Below are 17,960 nucleotides of genomic sequence, written 5' to 3' on the forward strand. Positions count from 1 at the left end.
CCAAACCACTTTCTTCTTTACTTAATATAAGCTACCATAAATGTATTATTTCTCCTTAAGTATTGTTAAAACTTATTGAACTTAACTATTGAACTGATTTATTTTTAAATTTTTATTTTTAGTAATAATGTTGTGGTTGATTACAAAACCATTTTTAATTCTTTCAACACCCATATATTGATTGTTTGACAATGTGCACATATCACAAAATACAATTTAAACTCCTAAATAAAGATCGGTGATTTTTATGTCCATCAAACATAACTGTGCTAATACTTATAGATTAAAGAATTATTTTTTAGTTCACAAGAAACTATAAATTTTCAAATATGAAATCATACATAACTTCCATCATACATTACTTATAGATTAAAGAATTATTTTTTCTTGTTCTCAAGAAACTAATAATTTTTAATTATTAAATATCTGATTTAAATGCCAATCATTAAGTAGTTGCTGTAAATGTTCTCATGGAATGTTCACGAAGTTTATAAAAAACACAGAAATTTATAAAGTTGAAATACAAAACACTGGTTATTTTTTCTCTGAATTAAAACACAAATTGTTTTTTTCTTCAAAAAAATACAGCACTACTAAGAACATCTTGAACTCAGAACTTCTCTTCAACAATTCGGGGGCTCTACAATTATTTCCATTAATATTAATTATTATTACCATTATTACCATAATTAATTACCACATATCATATATATGCTGAGGAAAAGTTACCATTTAAAAAGCTTTCTTTTTCTATAATCACTTTCTTTGCTTTCATGTTTTTGTATTTTAGTATACTAAAAGAATTTTTACAGTTTTTTAATTTTTTATTTCTAAAAAAAACATTTATTTATTTATTATTAACTGGTCTGAAAAATTAAAATTAACAGAGACAAAAAAAAGGTATATATACACACACACACACACACACACACACACACACACACACACACACACACACACACACACACACACACACACACACACACATATATATGAAAACATGTATTAAAAATACATTTAAAAAAACAGTTTGACTTGTGTGATTCAATCAATAATAACATAACAAGTGTAGGTTTTTATGACAGTGTGATTATTTTGTACTATAATCTACATTTTTTGTGGTTAAAAAATTGCATTTGATTTTTTTTTGTTTGAAATTTAAAAAAGTTTAGTGCAAGGAGATGCAATAGATATAAAAACTCAATTTTTTCTAGAGATGTTTAGACATGATTAATTATAAAATATGTTGTGCCATGTTTGTAGCACACTTAGATTTTTAGATATTTTCGTTACCAGATGAATTACAAGTTTTGTAAAAAATCAGGTCTGTTATTGCTAAGTGAAAATTTAATTTTTCAAAAAGTTCCTAATACTTTAATAATTAATATCTTATTATTATTATCTTTATTAATATCTTATTATCCTTAATAATTAATTTAATAACAATATAATAACTTTAATTTCTATTATTTCAATATCTTGCTTTTACTATTTGATAATCAAATTTTGAGTTCATTTGTTTACAAGTTTATTTGAACCTGCTTTAGCATCATTTGCAATTTAATTTTTTTTTTCAAGTTTTTTAGTTTTTTAATTTACTTATTTATGTTTTTATACAATAATTTAAAATATATATTTAAATTTTATAATTAAATTAATATATATTAAAATCAATATTAGCATACTTGGTGATTCTAATATTTCTAAATTTGTTAAATTATTCTGTAATGCAAGTGATTGATATTGAAAGCGAACATGATTCCTGGTTAAAACCTGCTGCATTTCTAAATTTAAATTTTTTTGATAATAGTTCAAGAGTTAATGTGCTTTATTTTGTGAAAATGGTCAGAAAAATTTAATTACTTATTATTATTTAATTTTTTTTCTAGAATTTATATATTGGAAGTAAAGGGCGCATATTTCCATATACTATGAACTGGTTTCCAAGTTTGTATCTAGCAAAGTATATAAAAGTAATGCCTAAATCTTGGAACAACAATTGTTGTATGCGTATTCATGTTAGAGGATGCACAAAATGTAAGTTATGTTTCTTTGAGTATGCATGTGTAAAGAAAAGTATTTATCAACACTGAAATTTAACAACAATAATTGTGAGTTTTTTTAAAAGTATTGAGTGATAATGAAACAAGTACTCACTATTACCAAGTCAGTCTCACTTTAAAATGACTAAAATGAAGTTATTATAAATTTAAGATAAATAATAAACTAATTAAGATAAGAAATAGTGAATTAGTATTTTTTTTTTTTTATTGCTTACCGAGCTTAAATTCCAAAAAAATATATTAGTTAAAATCTTTATAATGTAAATAAATAAACTACTGCTAAAACTTTAACGTAGCAAGAAAAACAACCTCAATATGAACTTGTTACAAGAATGTGTTTTTAATGGTTTATTCAAGTCATGCATAATTGCATGATTACCACACAATGTGGTATATAAAAATTTAACTTTATATACCACATTTTGTGGTAAATGCATTGACTCTACGGTTAAAAAAACCATATAGTCAATGCAAAGTTAACTTTGCTTTGACTATATAGTTTTTGTAAAAGGTCAGTTGTGTAAGATTATCTAAAAAGACAGAAAGTAGAAGGCTGCATATATTGCCATCATATTTTTTTATTTATAAATCATATTTTTAATCATCATTATTGAAATATCAGCTGTATAATGTTAAGGGGTTGCAGTTATCAACTTAGTTTTGTTTTAGTTGAAATTCACCAGCCACTTTGAGCACCAAATTGTCACAGAAAAGAATCACATTTAAGATTGGCTGCCTGATCTAATTGATAAAAAAATGGCAACTTTTTATTAGGGCATAAATACATAATAGTATAAACAACAAATAGAGCAAATAGACAAATAAATTGTTGCATCGGTTACATAAAAAAATTGTATTTATATTGAAAAAAAAACATTTTTATTGCTGAATCAGCAAAAATATGCTTAAGACATCGCTTTTTTAAATCAAAGAGTTTGAGTTATTTGTACATTTTTTTTACATTAACTTTGGTATACATACAGGATATGTATAAAATTAGTATGTGAACTTGTAAAAACTTGAAACTATTTTTAGATTCGTAACGACATTTAGAAGCGCCGCACATTTAGAAAATTTAAGCAATAAATGTTATAGAAAATCATCCCATAGTTTCTTAAATACTTGAAGTATTAATTGGATTCTTGAAAATTTTGTTCAAAAATTTTTAATAGATACTGAGTCATGTGTGTTTTAAGTATGAAAAATTTCAAACAATAGAAATATTTTTAAAATAGTCATTTATAACAACTTTCTACTCCTTTACAGTACTTTTTTTCATCAATAAGCACCTTCTTGATAAGTTGAACATTATCAGTTGATTTTTTTTTTTAATAAAAATTTTGGCCCAAAACAACCAAAGAACTTTGTTGTTAAAGGGGTTACTAAGGATAAAATTTTGTACATCTCTTCAAAGGTAATAAGTTTTAAAAATTTTAATTAAAAAAACAAAACATGTAAAAGTAAAAATAGTACATTAAAAAAATAAAAAAATTTCTTTTTTAAACAAATAACAAAAAGTTTAAAAAAGAAACTTGAATGGTAAGATTATTTAATATAGATGAGAATTATTATCGGAATAATTATATAACTTAATGAGGCCCCAAAACATACTAAAAATGAATTTTTTAATACTGTAATCTGAATAGGAATAATTTAATATTTTTACACCACATAAAGATCTCTTATGTTGCTTATTATGAAGAATTTTTCTAAAAACCATGACAGGGCTCTTGTCCTTACCACAAGTTGTATAAAAGTTTAGGTGATAAATAGTTTTAGAAACTGAAACCAGAGCGATTAGCATTTAAAAAAATGTATTAACGTGTTTATCCAGAATATTAGAAGGTATTATTAGATTCAAGAGATGAGTTAAAGAAAAATTGTTAGACTTTTGATAATGACAAATTTGTCAGAAACCTTTAAAACCTAGTTTTTAAGGTAAAATATGAAAATCAGCAAACTGAGAATAATGGACATTTATGAAAGCCAATACCTTTTTTGCAGCAATTTTTTGCAATGATAAAAAGATCTCTGATTTAAAATAAAATTTTTTTGATGAATAAAACAAAAAAAAAATTATTACAGTTAAAAAAAGAAGTTGCACAAGAAGGAACACCAAGAGGTAGAGTGAGGCTCAACTTAAAACAATGTAAAATAAAAGCTTTTACAAGAAAAATTAGGAAAGGAATATCTTGTTAGCTTTAAGACTTATTAAAATAAAAGACATATTGACATGCAGGGTTATGCGGAAATATAAATTAATTTATGCTGAAGTATAAATTATTTTTTTTTACTGCTTATGGTAAGTCAAATGTTAGTCTTAAAGTACTAGAGTTTGAATGCAGAAAATTATAGTACCATAGTTTGCATGCAAACTCTAAAGTCTTAAAATACTCAAGTTTGTATGCAGAAAATGTTGACAAACTTTATATATGATTTTCTAGTAATTATATAACACTTCATGGTTATGGGCAGTTAGACGTGTTTTTAACGAAAGATGTATATACATATATAAATATATTTAGAAAAGAAAAAAATAAATATTTTAGTGTGGTTTTACCAAATATCAATTTTTTCTTAGTTACTTGGATCACAGAAATAGGGCAAATGGTTGAATTTAAAAAGATTAGCTGATATTACCTGTACTGAAAGTAACCATATTGTTACACTAGTTCTCATTTGTTGCCAGAAAAACTTGCTGCTGCTGACTAGTGTGGTTTGCTAAGTTTAAATGCATTTAAACTTTTAATAATTAAAATTTTTTGGTCAACTCTCAGTTTCAATTATATATGTTTAAAATAATACAAGTACATAAATTTACAAAGAAAAAAACTCATTAAAAAACTTAATTTAACATTTATCTCTAAATAACTTTGTTTTAAAGCTCTTATTTTATGTGTACTTTAAAAAAAAGTGCATCATGGACCAGCAGTAGCCAGGCTGCATACTTTTATCACAAAAAGCATGATATTATATAACATGCTAATTCTAATGGATACACTCACACTGGTTCTTTCTCATTTTTTTAAAAAACCTGTCCAGGTGATTATGGAGAATATAGTTTTATTATCATATAGGTAATTTAAGTAACCTCAAAGATCATCTTCTTTGAAAACACAAAGAAAAAGGCAACAAAATTGAATTAGTTAAAGCTACTCTGGCTCCAAGGAAATAAAATGATGAGGTTAAATAAGTTGCATCAATCTGGAAGCAAATTGAATAATTAGAGAAATTATTCAATTAATGATGCACAGTAACTTGTTTCTAACATTAGCTCATGAAATTGAACAAATGTCTTTAATAAATAATGCACTCAAAGAGTTCAAAATTGTTATAAATTCTACATTCATTTGGAAATATTTTTTGCTTATAAATAAAAATGAAGAAACTGAAAATGTTGTTTACGGTTGATGTTTGATAGTGTGACTTAATATGGAAGAATTGTGTTCAGAGTTAGCTGTAGATATATCAAAAGAAATTAAAGTTGTAGAAGCATCACAGGCAAACACCTGACAAATCCATAATACACATAGTTATTCAAGCAGGCTAACAGCTAGATTAAATTGTGTACGAAATTGTTTTTTACTCTATTGGAAAATGTGCTATCAATATCAATGCAAATTACAGATCAGGGAAAGAACATAACAAAAGCTTCTCCATTCCACAAATTGAACAAGATCAAATGAATGATGAAATTTGTTGTGAAGATTTTATAGATTTCAAAACAAAGAAATCAATATTGACGCTTTAGATAAAGAAAAAGTAAATTTTAGTGAGACCCAAAAATTTGGCTTTAAAAAATTAATTGATTATATCTGTTCAGCCATGTTTTTTGGCACACACGTGTCAGCTAGTTGTCTAGGAGTAATGGCAATTTTTGAAGATGCATTGAATGACATCAGAAAATTTGCTATTGAATCCAAAAAAGTATGATATATTCAATTATTTCAAATCTAAAAGTTTTCCATAAACATTACATCATGCTGAGGTTTCACTTTTTTGATGAAAGAAGATTTTCATACCAAAGCAGAAATATATCAGATTTTCAACCTGCAATGTTATCAATGAGTGAAATCTACATTCAATGAATTCAAATAAAAATAGAAAATAAGAACATTCCAGTAAGTAAATTGGCATTGAATTTCTTACTGACCAACCAAAAGTGAAACATTTATTGCTGCTTAAGTTCTGGGGGCTTATTCACATTTATGTAAATTTACAGTCGTAAAGTAAACTTGCATAAACTTTGTAACTTTTGCTTAAGTTCAAAGATACACAAAGTTATTTGTATTTAAAATCCCCTTGCACGCCAAAACTTATATAAATCTTCAATTTTTACTTACTCAAAACTTATAAAAAATGCATCCACAACATCTTTTTAAAAAATTATTAGCTATTGAATGACTTATGTCTGGCACAATTTACAAATCAAATATGTATATATATATATATATATATATATATATATATATATATATATATATATATATATACACATACATTTATACTTATTTGATTTGTAAGTTGTGCCAGATATATGTTTGTGTATATATATATATATATATATATATATATATATATATATATATGTATATATATATATATATATTTATATATAAATATATAAATATATATATATATATATATATATATATATATGTATGTATCTATGTATGTGTGTGTGTATATATATATATATATATATATATATATATATATATATATAATATATATATATATATATGTGTGTGTGTGTGTATATATATATATATAAATATTTATATATATATATATATATATATATATATATATATATATATATATATATATATATATATATATATATATATATATATATATAATATATATATATATATATGAATAAAGAAAATATCTTTATATAATCAAGTATAATATTGCACTTAAAAGAGTGCTCAATAGATAAACTAGAGCTATATAGTATACATGTTACTGTTACCCGCAGTACCAGGAAATAGCTAAATGCTTATGTTTATAATATAATATTGCAACTCTGAGTTTCATGTGTTACCACAATCTTCAAACAAGCATTAAAAATTTAATTTTGCTACGATTTGTTTAGTAGACATTACGGTTTATATTTGTATTTTAAATCAAAACAGGACAGATATTGTTTAGTAGTTCGGTTAGTGTTGTTATTAGTTTATTTTTAGACAGATAATAGTTGGAATAAATGTTTTAATACTTGTTTAAAATATTCTATATAAAATTAAAAATTAATATATAAATAGTATTATGAAATATATTGCAATAGCTGTGTTTGTGAGTAATTTATTTGTTAGCCTAGAGATATATGAATTAGAGTAATATAGTTATTGTAAATTGTTAGTAAGGTTTGTAGTGAGCTTTTTAATTTTTAAATAAGAATTTTCTTTGTGGCGGCACTTTGGTATAATTTTATTTCTTTTGTTTAATTTGTTTTAATTTGTTTGGTATAATTTTTTTGGTATAAATTCTTTTGTTTCTCAAGTTTGTTTGCAGTTTCTCAAGTTTTGGATATTAATATAATAGCAAATTTCTAATAATAGACAGTACCTTTTGGAAATATTTAAGTATGGGAGGATGGGGGGGGGGAGAGTACAGACTTCAGAATAGACCATGTTAATAAATGAGTTTTGTTAAAATTGGTGTTCAAATCCCAGACAAAGTTTGATAGGGTGGCAGACTTTTTGTATTTAACATTACTGAATAATGATTTGTGGTTGTTATAACTAAGCTTACTTTTTTGCCTTTTATTTATTGATTTTGGGTGATTTTTGTACAATTTTTTGTACAAGTATTCCATATAAGTTTAAAACGTAATTTTTGATTTGATTTCTGGTTTTTATAAGTGATTGCTATTAAACAATTTTAACAACTCTACACCATAATAATAAACTAAATGTTGTAAATTTTCTAAATTTGTGCTTTTTTGCACTTGTCTCTTTATAATTTAGCATTATATCTTTCAGTCTCGGCTAAATCAGGGTTGATAATTTTTTAAGGTTTTTGCTACCTTCAAAATGGAAATCTGTTCCTTTTAATTGTTAAGGATAACAAAAAAAAAGTGGTTCTTTATCAGCTGGTTTGAGTTTTATAATTTGTTTAGCAATCTTTGAGCTAATTGGATTAAAAACATCCATAACTGTTTTCTCTTTAGTATTTGCTGTATCTAAATCCTTTGATATATGAATTCAAAAAAATTGTAACATTTTGCTCATTCTTTTCTTTTGACAGCAACATCCTTTCCAACAACTCTAAGTTGCAAATTTTATTCTCTTTAATAGGTTTATTTAATGCTCCACTTACTTAACTTCAATAGACCTCCTAGCCATAAAATTTTATTTTCGTGCCTGGCTAAAATGGTTAAGTTATCTAAATAAATTGAGATGTCCAGCTAAAACTGAATTCCAGAAAAAATAAACGATTAAGTCTGTGAAACATGGTAGAGCCAAAGTCATGGTATGGGGCTACTTCTCATATAATGATATCGGCCATATTTATAACATTAATGGTATCATGGACCAATAAATATGCATCAATATCCTCAATAATGTCATGCTGTCCTATGTAAATGAAAATATGCTTCTAAAATTGGTCCTCCAACAAGACACTAATTTAAGTTATTTTTTTACCATTTTTGTGTTAAAAAATTAACTTTTTTAATATTTAACACTAGAAAAATTATTATTTTTCTCCATTTTTAGATACCAATGCTATTTCAATGACTCGCACCTTTTCTTAACATTATTGTTTTTTTTTTCTGAAATAAATTGTACAACTACTATTGGTGTGATTTTTTTTATTCTATTAGATTTAAGTGTCAAATATTATTATACTCTTTGTTATTTATTAAAAATATTATTATATTTTATTAGATTAAAGTGTTTTTTTCAGTAATTAGTAAAAAAATTCCTCAATAGTATTCAAAAAATTCCAGGTACTGCTATTTTCATGTTTATAACTATATATATATATATATATATATATATATATATATATATATATATATATATATATATATATATATATATATATATATATATATATATATATATATATATATCAGTCTTGGTCAGGAAGATGTTTATAAATAAATATATTTATATATAAAAAAAAATTATATAGACTTGGTCATGAAGGTATGCAATTATGTGACCACATGAATGAATTTTTGTTTCGACAATTTGACCATGACTGCTGACATTTTGAAAATTTGAATATTGCAAAAATATGTTAAAAAAATTTATCTAGACTTAGTTAAAAAAAAAACTCTTTTTAAAAATAGAAATCTTAATGAAAGAGAAAACACAAAAAATTAAAATATATCTCAATTAAAATAAAGCGCAAAAAACTAGAATGGTAAAATTTTTTAAATCAAGTTTTTAATTACAAATAGAATAATAAACTTAAATTCTTTTAACTTTACTAATGTTTTTATAATAATATGAGAAACCCTTTTAAATTAACTAACATCTTACTTCTAAAAATTGTTTAATAAATATGCACATTTAATTTAAATTATAGTGTTTTTTTAGTAATTTATAAATAGTTTTAAAAATTTTAGTATTTTAAAACTAGTAAATTGTTATGTTATTAAGAGAACAGTTTAACTTTTTTAAACCAATAAATGCTTTGTTAAAACATACATTTTTAAACATGTATTTATTTGTAGAAATTAATACATAATGATAAATAAATATTTTTAAATATTTTAAATAAAAAAGTAATACAAAATGATGGAGAAATATTTTTAAAATGCTTTTATCATGAATAGTATATAATTATAGTAATAAAAAAACTATATATAATATTCATTAATACTATACATAATAAATTATAAGCTGTGATTTATTACTTTATTTAAAAGAATTTTAATAATATAAAAGTATTAGTAAAGATATTTAATCATAACTTCGTCGACTTTCAAGAATAAAAAAATTTTGTTTGGTTTTTTAAGTGTATTAACTTAAATATTCCTATATCAGGTCAGGTTATCCTGCTACTGGGAACATGTAACCCAGCGCAATCTGCTTCATGTCCTGCTGCCTTGTAGGATACGCCTTTTTAGGCAAATGCTAGGAGAGGCCAACTCAGACTTAAAACGCCCCCTGCCTTGGGGCTCTAGGTTGAGTAAACATTTGAAGCCCTTTGTTATGGCTTAGGGTTTATTAATAGTGGTATATAATGTGGTAATTGCTTGGGCTATTAAACAGTGTTTTGAGTACTATCTTTGCTTTGAGTCAAGTTCTTCAACAAATTTATAAATGAATAAAGTACCAAAAACTATAAAACACAAAAAACAATCATCATCACCAAGTTCTCTAAACCTATCATTCACTAATATTCATGGTCTTCAAAGTAACTTTTCTTCTGTTGAGTCTTATCTCTTGAAAAGTTCACTAGACCTACTTGCTCTTTGTGAGACTAATTTGAGTTCAGCTGTCTCATCTTGTGATCTTAGTGTTGATGGTTACCTTCCTTTAATTCGTAAAGACTCCAATAGTCACATGCTTGGCCTGACATTTACATTCGGAAGAATTCACCTATTCATCGTGAAACTAGGTTTGAATCCGCAGACTATTCTTTCACGTGCTTTCATTTGGCACCACTTCCCTCTATTGCCTTTCTTTTTGTTCTATATCGCTCTCCTTCATCTCAAGACTGCACTCTTTTTGATGTTTTTTCTGATCATATTGACCAAGCACTCTCTCTTTATGCATCAGCCAATATTGTTGTTTGTCAGTAACTTTAATGCTCATCACAGGGAATGGCTTGACTCTAGTGTCAGTGATTCTGCAGACATTAAAGCCCACAACTTTTGCCTTTCTCAATCCCTAACTTAAGTAGTCAACTTTCCAACTCGCTTTCCAGACAACCTGAATCATTTATCTTCTCTACTTAACTTCTTGTTTCTGATCACAGTCAGTGCTCAGTTTCTCCACATTCACCCTTAGGTGCTTGTGATCACAGTTTGATCTCTCTAAAACTAATATCTCATTCTTCTTCATCACCTGAATCCCCCTATTATCATACCTTTTACAACGACCTTAAAGCTGACTGGGATTCTTTCCGTGATTTTCTTCGTGATGGCCCTTGGGTAGAAATCCTGTCGACAAATGTGCTTCTTACATGACTTCATGGATTCAGGCTGGCATGGAGTCTTTTGTTCTTTCTCGGCGATTCCAGGTCAAGCCTCACTCTCCTCCATGGCCCGGACAACATACCTGTTATTGTCTTGCAGAAGTGTTGTCTATCTTCCCAAAACTATTCAGCAAGTGCCTGTCAGAGTCTTGTTTTCCAGCCTGCTGGAAAAGTGGCATTTGTTATCCTTATCTTCAAAAATTCTGGAGAGCGATCTGATTCGTTTAACTACTACTTTCTGACCATCAATATAGATTTCCATCTTCTCGTTCTTCAGCTGATTTGCTAACAGTAATAACCAATAGGTTTTCTTGTGCATTAGATAAAGGTGGAGAGTTTAAGGCCATCGCTCTTGACATTTCAAAAGCTTTTGATAAAGTTTGGCATGCTGGTCTTCTCTATAAGCTTTCTTCTTACGGTGTATCTGGCAACATCTTTAAGATTATTGAATCCTTCCTTTCCAATTGTAGTATAAAAGTTGTCCTCAATGGACAGCACTCTTCATCTTATTCTGTAACTTCAGGCGTTCCTCAAGGTTCTATCCTTGGCCCTATACTCTTTTTAATTTACATCAACGATCTTCCAGATATTCTCACATCTAAGGTGGCAATTTTTGCTGATGATACTAAAATTTACTCTTGTCGTGATAAGAAACCAACACTCTCTGATTGCTTGAAGGGGGCATTTGAGTTTGAAAATGACAGCATGGGGCTCACAGTGGTTGGTGAACTTTAATACAGATAAAACTCAATTATTTTCAGCCAATCGTTATCGCAATAATTTAGATCTTCTTATACTTATGAATGGTGATATACTCAATGAGTTATCCACTCTTCATCTTCAAGGATTAGCTATTACTTCCGATCTTTCTTGGAAATCATATATCAAATCTATAACAAAATTAGCATCTGCTAACGTTGCATCACTTTATTGAACTTGACATTTTCTTACTTCGGATTCTATTCTCTATCTATTCTCTATCTATAAATCTCAAATCCGGCCTTGTATGGAATACTGATGCCATATCTGGAGAGATCTTCTATTGATGCACATTCTCTTTTAGACAAGGTGGAAAAATGTATTGTAAACATTTTTGGACCTGCTCTTGCAGCCAACCTCCAACCATTATTACGTCATCATAATGTTGCTTCTCTTTTTCTTTTGAGTAACTTCCAACTTTATTTAGTGGTTGCTTGCAGCCTTGTTGAAAGCAAAAATGTTTAAAAAACAAAAAAAATGTAATGAAAAGTACTCATGTCACGAAAACTTCAGATCTTATTCTTTACAAAGTGAAACAAAAAACAACTGACAATTACGTTTAAATTATGAAAATCAAAAATGAATAAATTTAGGCTGCACAAATATTTATCAGATTTGAAAATGTCATAAGCAATCCAAGAGGACAAAATAATTCTTCAAAACTATGTAGATGAACCAATTAAGTAGTCAAATAGATGTTTAAATAAATTTAATTAAAAAAAAATTGCAAAATTATACACTTTGGTAAAAATAATTAAAAATGTGATTATAAACTAAATGATTTTATGATGATTAAATAATTAAAACGCAATCAGAATTTGATCTTGATATATTACCATAACTAATGAATGATAAATCACGTCATCAATCAATCAATAAATAATCATGGCCTCATGGCCTTGGGGAGGTAAATTGGAATTAAAAAAAAATTAAAAAAAAAATCAGGCTTTCTGAAAATGATTTAAACCTAACTATAAATGTAAGCTAAAACTCATAAAATATAAAATTAATTAAAAATAACTTAAAAAAACTATTATGAAAATTTTTTTGTTAACCTTTAGGCAAATCTTTTTTGAAACTCTTGGCATAATGGACTATTTGTTCACGAGATGTATATGCATTAAGGTGAGCTCCCATGTTTTCAACCTAAAGAAAACACCTATGATTAAGATATTTTTATAATAAAAAAATTGCTGTGTTTAAGCAAGTTTTTCTGACCTGCTCACAATCAACAATAAATAAAGCAAATAAACAACTTAGTATGATCAAGTACTCTTTAATATTTTTTATCATTTAATATTATAATATAAAATAAAATATTTAAAATAGAAGATTTGAAAAAACCCAATTAGTAGCAAACAAGTAAAACATTAAAAATTATAAATAAAAAGATTAAAGAAAAAAAAACATTAAAAAAACAAAGCAAGTAAAAGAACAGGGTTGCCACCCAACCTGGAAATAGCATGAATCCCAGGGAAAACCTGGAAAACTCAGGGAATTTTTTTTTTTTTTTTTTTAAATCAGGGAATACTCATGGAAATTTTTTTTCCCATTTTTGTAAAATAGTTATTTATCAAATTATTTACAATAGTTTAAACTAGTTAAAATTCATAATGTATATTATTAGTAATTTTTTATAAGATTATACAATTTATTTTAAATTTGGTTTGGTTTAATCTCACAATGATGTTTGAGACAGTTGCCACACTTTTGAAAAACAAAGTAAAAAATATTATCTCAAAATAACTTCATAAAAACATTGAAATAAAGTCTAGAAACTGACATATTTTTCTGATCACCCCCTTCCTTTCCCTTGTGCTTCTTTTCCCTTTTTATCTTGACCACAACCCTATTTGCGTAATATCCTTTATGGATGGGTCCTAAATAAAATAATTTTAAAATGTATTATATTCAACTTTATAATTTGGAATCATTTTATCTATTAATATATAATATGGTTGTAAGAAGAATGCATTTTGTTAGAGTTATAATAAACTAGCAGTAAGCAACCCGTAATACGGGTTATTAGTAATTAAATCATTTATAACAATAAAAACACATTAATAACTTGATATATTATCTAAAAAATTAAATACAAATTTATCTATAAATAACATTTTAAGTTTGACTCCCAATCAGTAATGTCATTGCTTATAGTTAACGTCATAAAATTTACATTAACATCAGTTAAGTTCTTTTTAAAATCTGTCATAACACAGCAGGTACCAGTAAAGGAAATTCAAGTAAAGCCTGCAAATACCTAAAAATGGAAACGAAAAAAAAATTACAATTTTTAATTACAAAAGTATTATTTGCATTTTATTGTTAGTAGAATTAAGATAATAATATTACAGAAAATATAAAGAGCCAAAAAATAGCTATAACAGCCTAGTTTTATCAACACAAAACACAGTAACAATAGCGCAGAGCATAAGATATTTGTAAGCACACATTACTATGTGTCTCCAGAGTAATTAAAAAATAAAATATTATAAAAAGGATAGACAATACAACGTAATAACATCCTAACTTAATAAGATATTTTATTAAATAAAATACTTGAATTAAAAAGATTTTATTTGTTACAATATTTAAACAACTGAGGGACAATTATAGTTATTAATTTGAACAATTATATCAGAAAATAGTAAGCAACTTGTAAGATATTTCTTATAAATGGTTGTTATCAATTGTGGTATTAAGAAATGTGTAATAAGTTTTATTAATTCTCCATCCCACCTAAGAGAAAAAGAGAGAGAAAGATAGTGTTTTCAAAGCAGAATGTTAAAAAAATTGAAAAAACACAATAGATAATAGTAACTGGTTTTATTATGTTACCAGTAAACAAAATTATTTTTGCCTTGATTAAAAGATAAATTCCCAGCATTTCTTAATTAAGTTCCGGCTTCTCTCTGACTGTTGACTAATGATTAATAGAGTAAACTTAACATGATATTAAATTTACAAAATTAAACCATGTTTCAACAGTAAGCAAACTAATCAAGTGATGACAAAGGCGACTAAAAAAAAAAAAAGAGCAATTATGTTTGAAATTATAAAAAAATTCAAAATCATTTATGTTATTAACTGTTTGTTTATAAATTTTTGTTATAAACTGTTATTAATCTAAATATTACTATAAATGTATATATATACTATAAATCACTCAATATATTACTATAAATATATAAATAATATTACTATGAATAGAAAAATTTATACTTTACTTTGTTCTCAAGTGTCTAAAGTTAAATCGAATTAACAGACATTAACACTGCTTGACAATGAATTCTTGCAAGTAAGTTATCTGCTCGCTGAGCAGCATTTCTTACATTTCAACAACGATTAATTTTATTCTACCTAGATCTATCTCTTTTATTTGACAACAACTATTTTTATGTCGCCTATTACCATTTACACTAATAACTTTGAGCCTAAAACTATCCATTTCCATTTCACTATTATCACAAATTGCGATATATTCTTGCTTACCAAGCTGTTGCTTCAGATCTAAATAGAAAAAATATTTTTAATTTTATTTATTTTTAAAAAAAAAGGTGAAAAAGAAAATTTAAATAATAAAAGCTAATTTACTTAATACTTCATTGCCATCTAAAAAAATTAAGACGCTATTATAATGTTTTGAAAATGATTTACCCAAGTGAAAAACTACTAAAAGAAAATTATTCAGTTACCGGTTAATGAAGTCGACGAAGCAAAATGAAAAAGATAATTATTGCTTGTTTTTTTATTAAATAAAAAACAGAAAAGTAAACAGAAAACTCTAAAATGACAAAAATTAATGAAGTACTTTATATAAAAATAGAACAAACATAGTGATAGTGGATTTAATCCAAAAATGGAAAGTACCTTTAGAAAAAAGCGTACTGCTCTTAAATCTACAAAATTTTTCAACTTACTTTTTTCTATCTATATTTATCTATAATAAAAAATGAATTAATGAGTTAACATTACTTTTAGTTGATCGTTGATGATTGAAGCAACTAAAATAAATTATCAAATAAAAAGCTTATTTATACAATCCTGACGATGTTGAAATAAACAATATTTATTGCTTGAAAATTTAAGTAACAAATGTAATTCAAGTAATTCAAAATAAATGAACTAAGTTACCTGTAGTATCTGATGCAACTGAAGTTGTAACTAAATATAAAAATATTAAATAAAAAAGCTATTTTGTCTAATCCTGATGATTATGTTTAAACAAACAATATTTATTGATTCTTTTTAAAATAAAATAAAAATTAAAGACATAACTATTTGCTGATACCACACCTAAATGACAAAATTTATTAAAATCTATAAAACATATTCAATGATTTAAAAGAACATTAAAAAGAAGGCCTTCTACAAAATCTAAGTCCTTACTGGGTTTATCTGTTTGTCTAAAAATAAAAATTGGGATAAAATTACATACAACAAAATTACTAATGCAACATATGTGGAATTGGTACTTAAATGAAATCTAAATGATAAAACTTACGTAAGTCGCTGTCAGCTTGCCTGTCTAAAAAAATTTTTTATTCTTATTAATCCTTCTACAAACAGTAATCCTAAAATTTATAAATAAAATTACTAATATAAACTATAAATAAACTTGTACTAATATAAACTATAAATAAACTACTATGTACTATAAATAAACTTGAACTTACTAAAAAGGCCTTCAGCTCCTATTAATTGCTCTAAAAAATAAAACAATACTTGCATAAAATGTTCTAAAAAGACTAAAGACAAAACTGAAACACTTTACTAAACAAGAAACATTTTACCAGTCGTTTTAGTTTTTACTTCTTCTAAAAAAAGAACAGGCTTTAAAAATTAGAAAAATAAAAACAACCAACAACAAACAAATTTTAGTTTTTAAACAATGAACAACATTAATTCCACTTAAAACTTTTCTATTTTACTATTTTCTATACCTTTTTTTTTTTTATCTAAAAGAAAATATAAATAAAGATACAGAGAAATATAAAATTTACTGAAATATACGCAAATTTATGTAAATACACTTACATGTCCACAAATAACAGTCTTAATTTATTTAAAGAAAAGGAAACAGGCTATAAAAATTAGAAAAATACAAATAACCAACAACAAACAAACATTTATTTAAATTTTTATTGTAAAATTAAACAATGAACAACATCAATTCCACTTGAAACTGAAAATTTATCAGCTCTAATCAACTTGTAGACCTTGCTTGAACGACCGCGTGGAGTAAAGAAACGCTTTTAGAAAAGCCTAGAAAGTTCTTTATTAAAAGCGAAAGTGAAACGACACCACTATTAAATTAACGTATTTAGATTTATATATATATTAGATATATATATATTTAGATTTATATAAATTTAGCATATTTAGATAAAAATTGAATAAAAATGTATGAAAATAATTAATGCTATATTAAATATAGAAAAACAAACATATAATAACACAATTATATCCTAAACCACAATTCATTCATGCAAGATAAAATTATTATACATTTATTGAAAAGCCAGAAACATTTTTTTCAACGAGCAAAAGTTTTAACAATACTATAGATAAATTTTATTTATAACAAAATGTTGTCATGGCTTTTATCCCAATTATTAAAAGCATGTGAAAGCATGAAACTACCCATAAATATCTTCTAATGCTAGACCCCATCTAAGAATTATAGTAATCTATATTTTTAATATTAACATCTATAACATGAAGCTTTAAATTTAAAAGTACAATTTTAAAAAAGATTACAATAAATTAATTACTTAATAAGATTTAAAAAAGATTTTATATTACTTATCATTTCAAGCTACTAAACATTATCTACTTAATGTCTACTTAAACATTTTGAACTCGTACCATGAAAGATTGTGACTTCTTTAAGAAAACACTTGGTTAAGAAAAGTCTGGAAACTATTTAAAAACTAAGAAATAGTGTATTTTACAGAATACAGAACCGTAACTAAT

General features: G+C 25.5%; 2 protein-coding genes across 4 annotated transcripts in view; both read left to right on the top strand.

Moving 5' to 3' along the window:
- The window catches only part of LOC136088955 (uncharacterized), a 202,786-nt gene that overhangs the window by 93,660 nt on the left and 91,166 nt on the right, over positions 1 to 17,960 (top strand). The window lies entirely within an intron of this gene.
- Positions 1 to 17,960, top strand: part of LOC136088952 (uncharacterized) — a 135,503-nt gene that overhangs the window by 83,935 nt on the left and 33,608 nt on the right. The window contains exon 6 of the mRNA XM_065814238.1: positions 1,890 to 2,037. Within this exon, the coding sequence (XP_065670310.1) occupies positions 1,890 to 2,037 (148 nt within the window). The remainder of the gene's footprint in view (positions 1 to 1,889; positions 2,038 to 17,960) is intronic.

Source organism: Hydra vulgaris, chromosome 12 (assembly GCF_038396675.1).
Source record: "Hydra vulgaris chromosome 12, alternate assembly HydraT2T_AEP".
In the NCBI taxonomy this organism is placed as follows: domain Eukaryota; kingdom Metazoa; phylum Cnidaria; class Hydrozoa; order Anthoathecata; family Hydridae; genus Hydra; species Hydra vulgaris.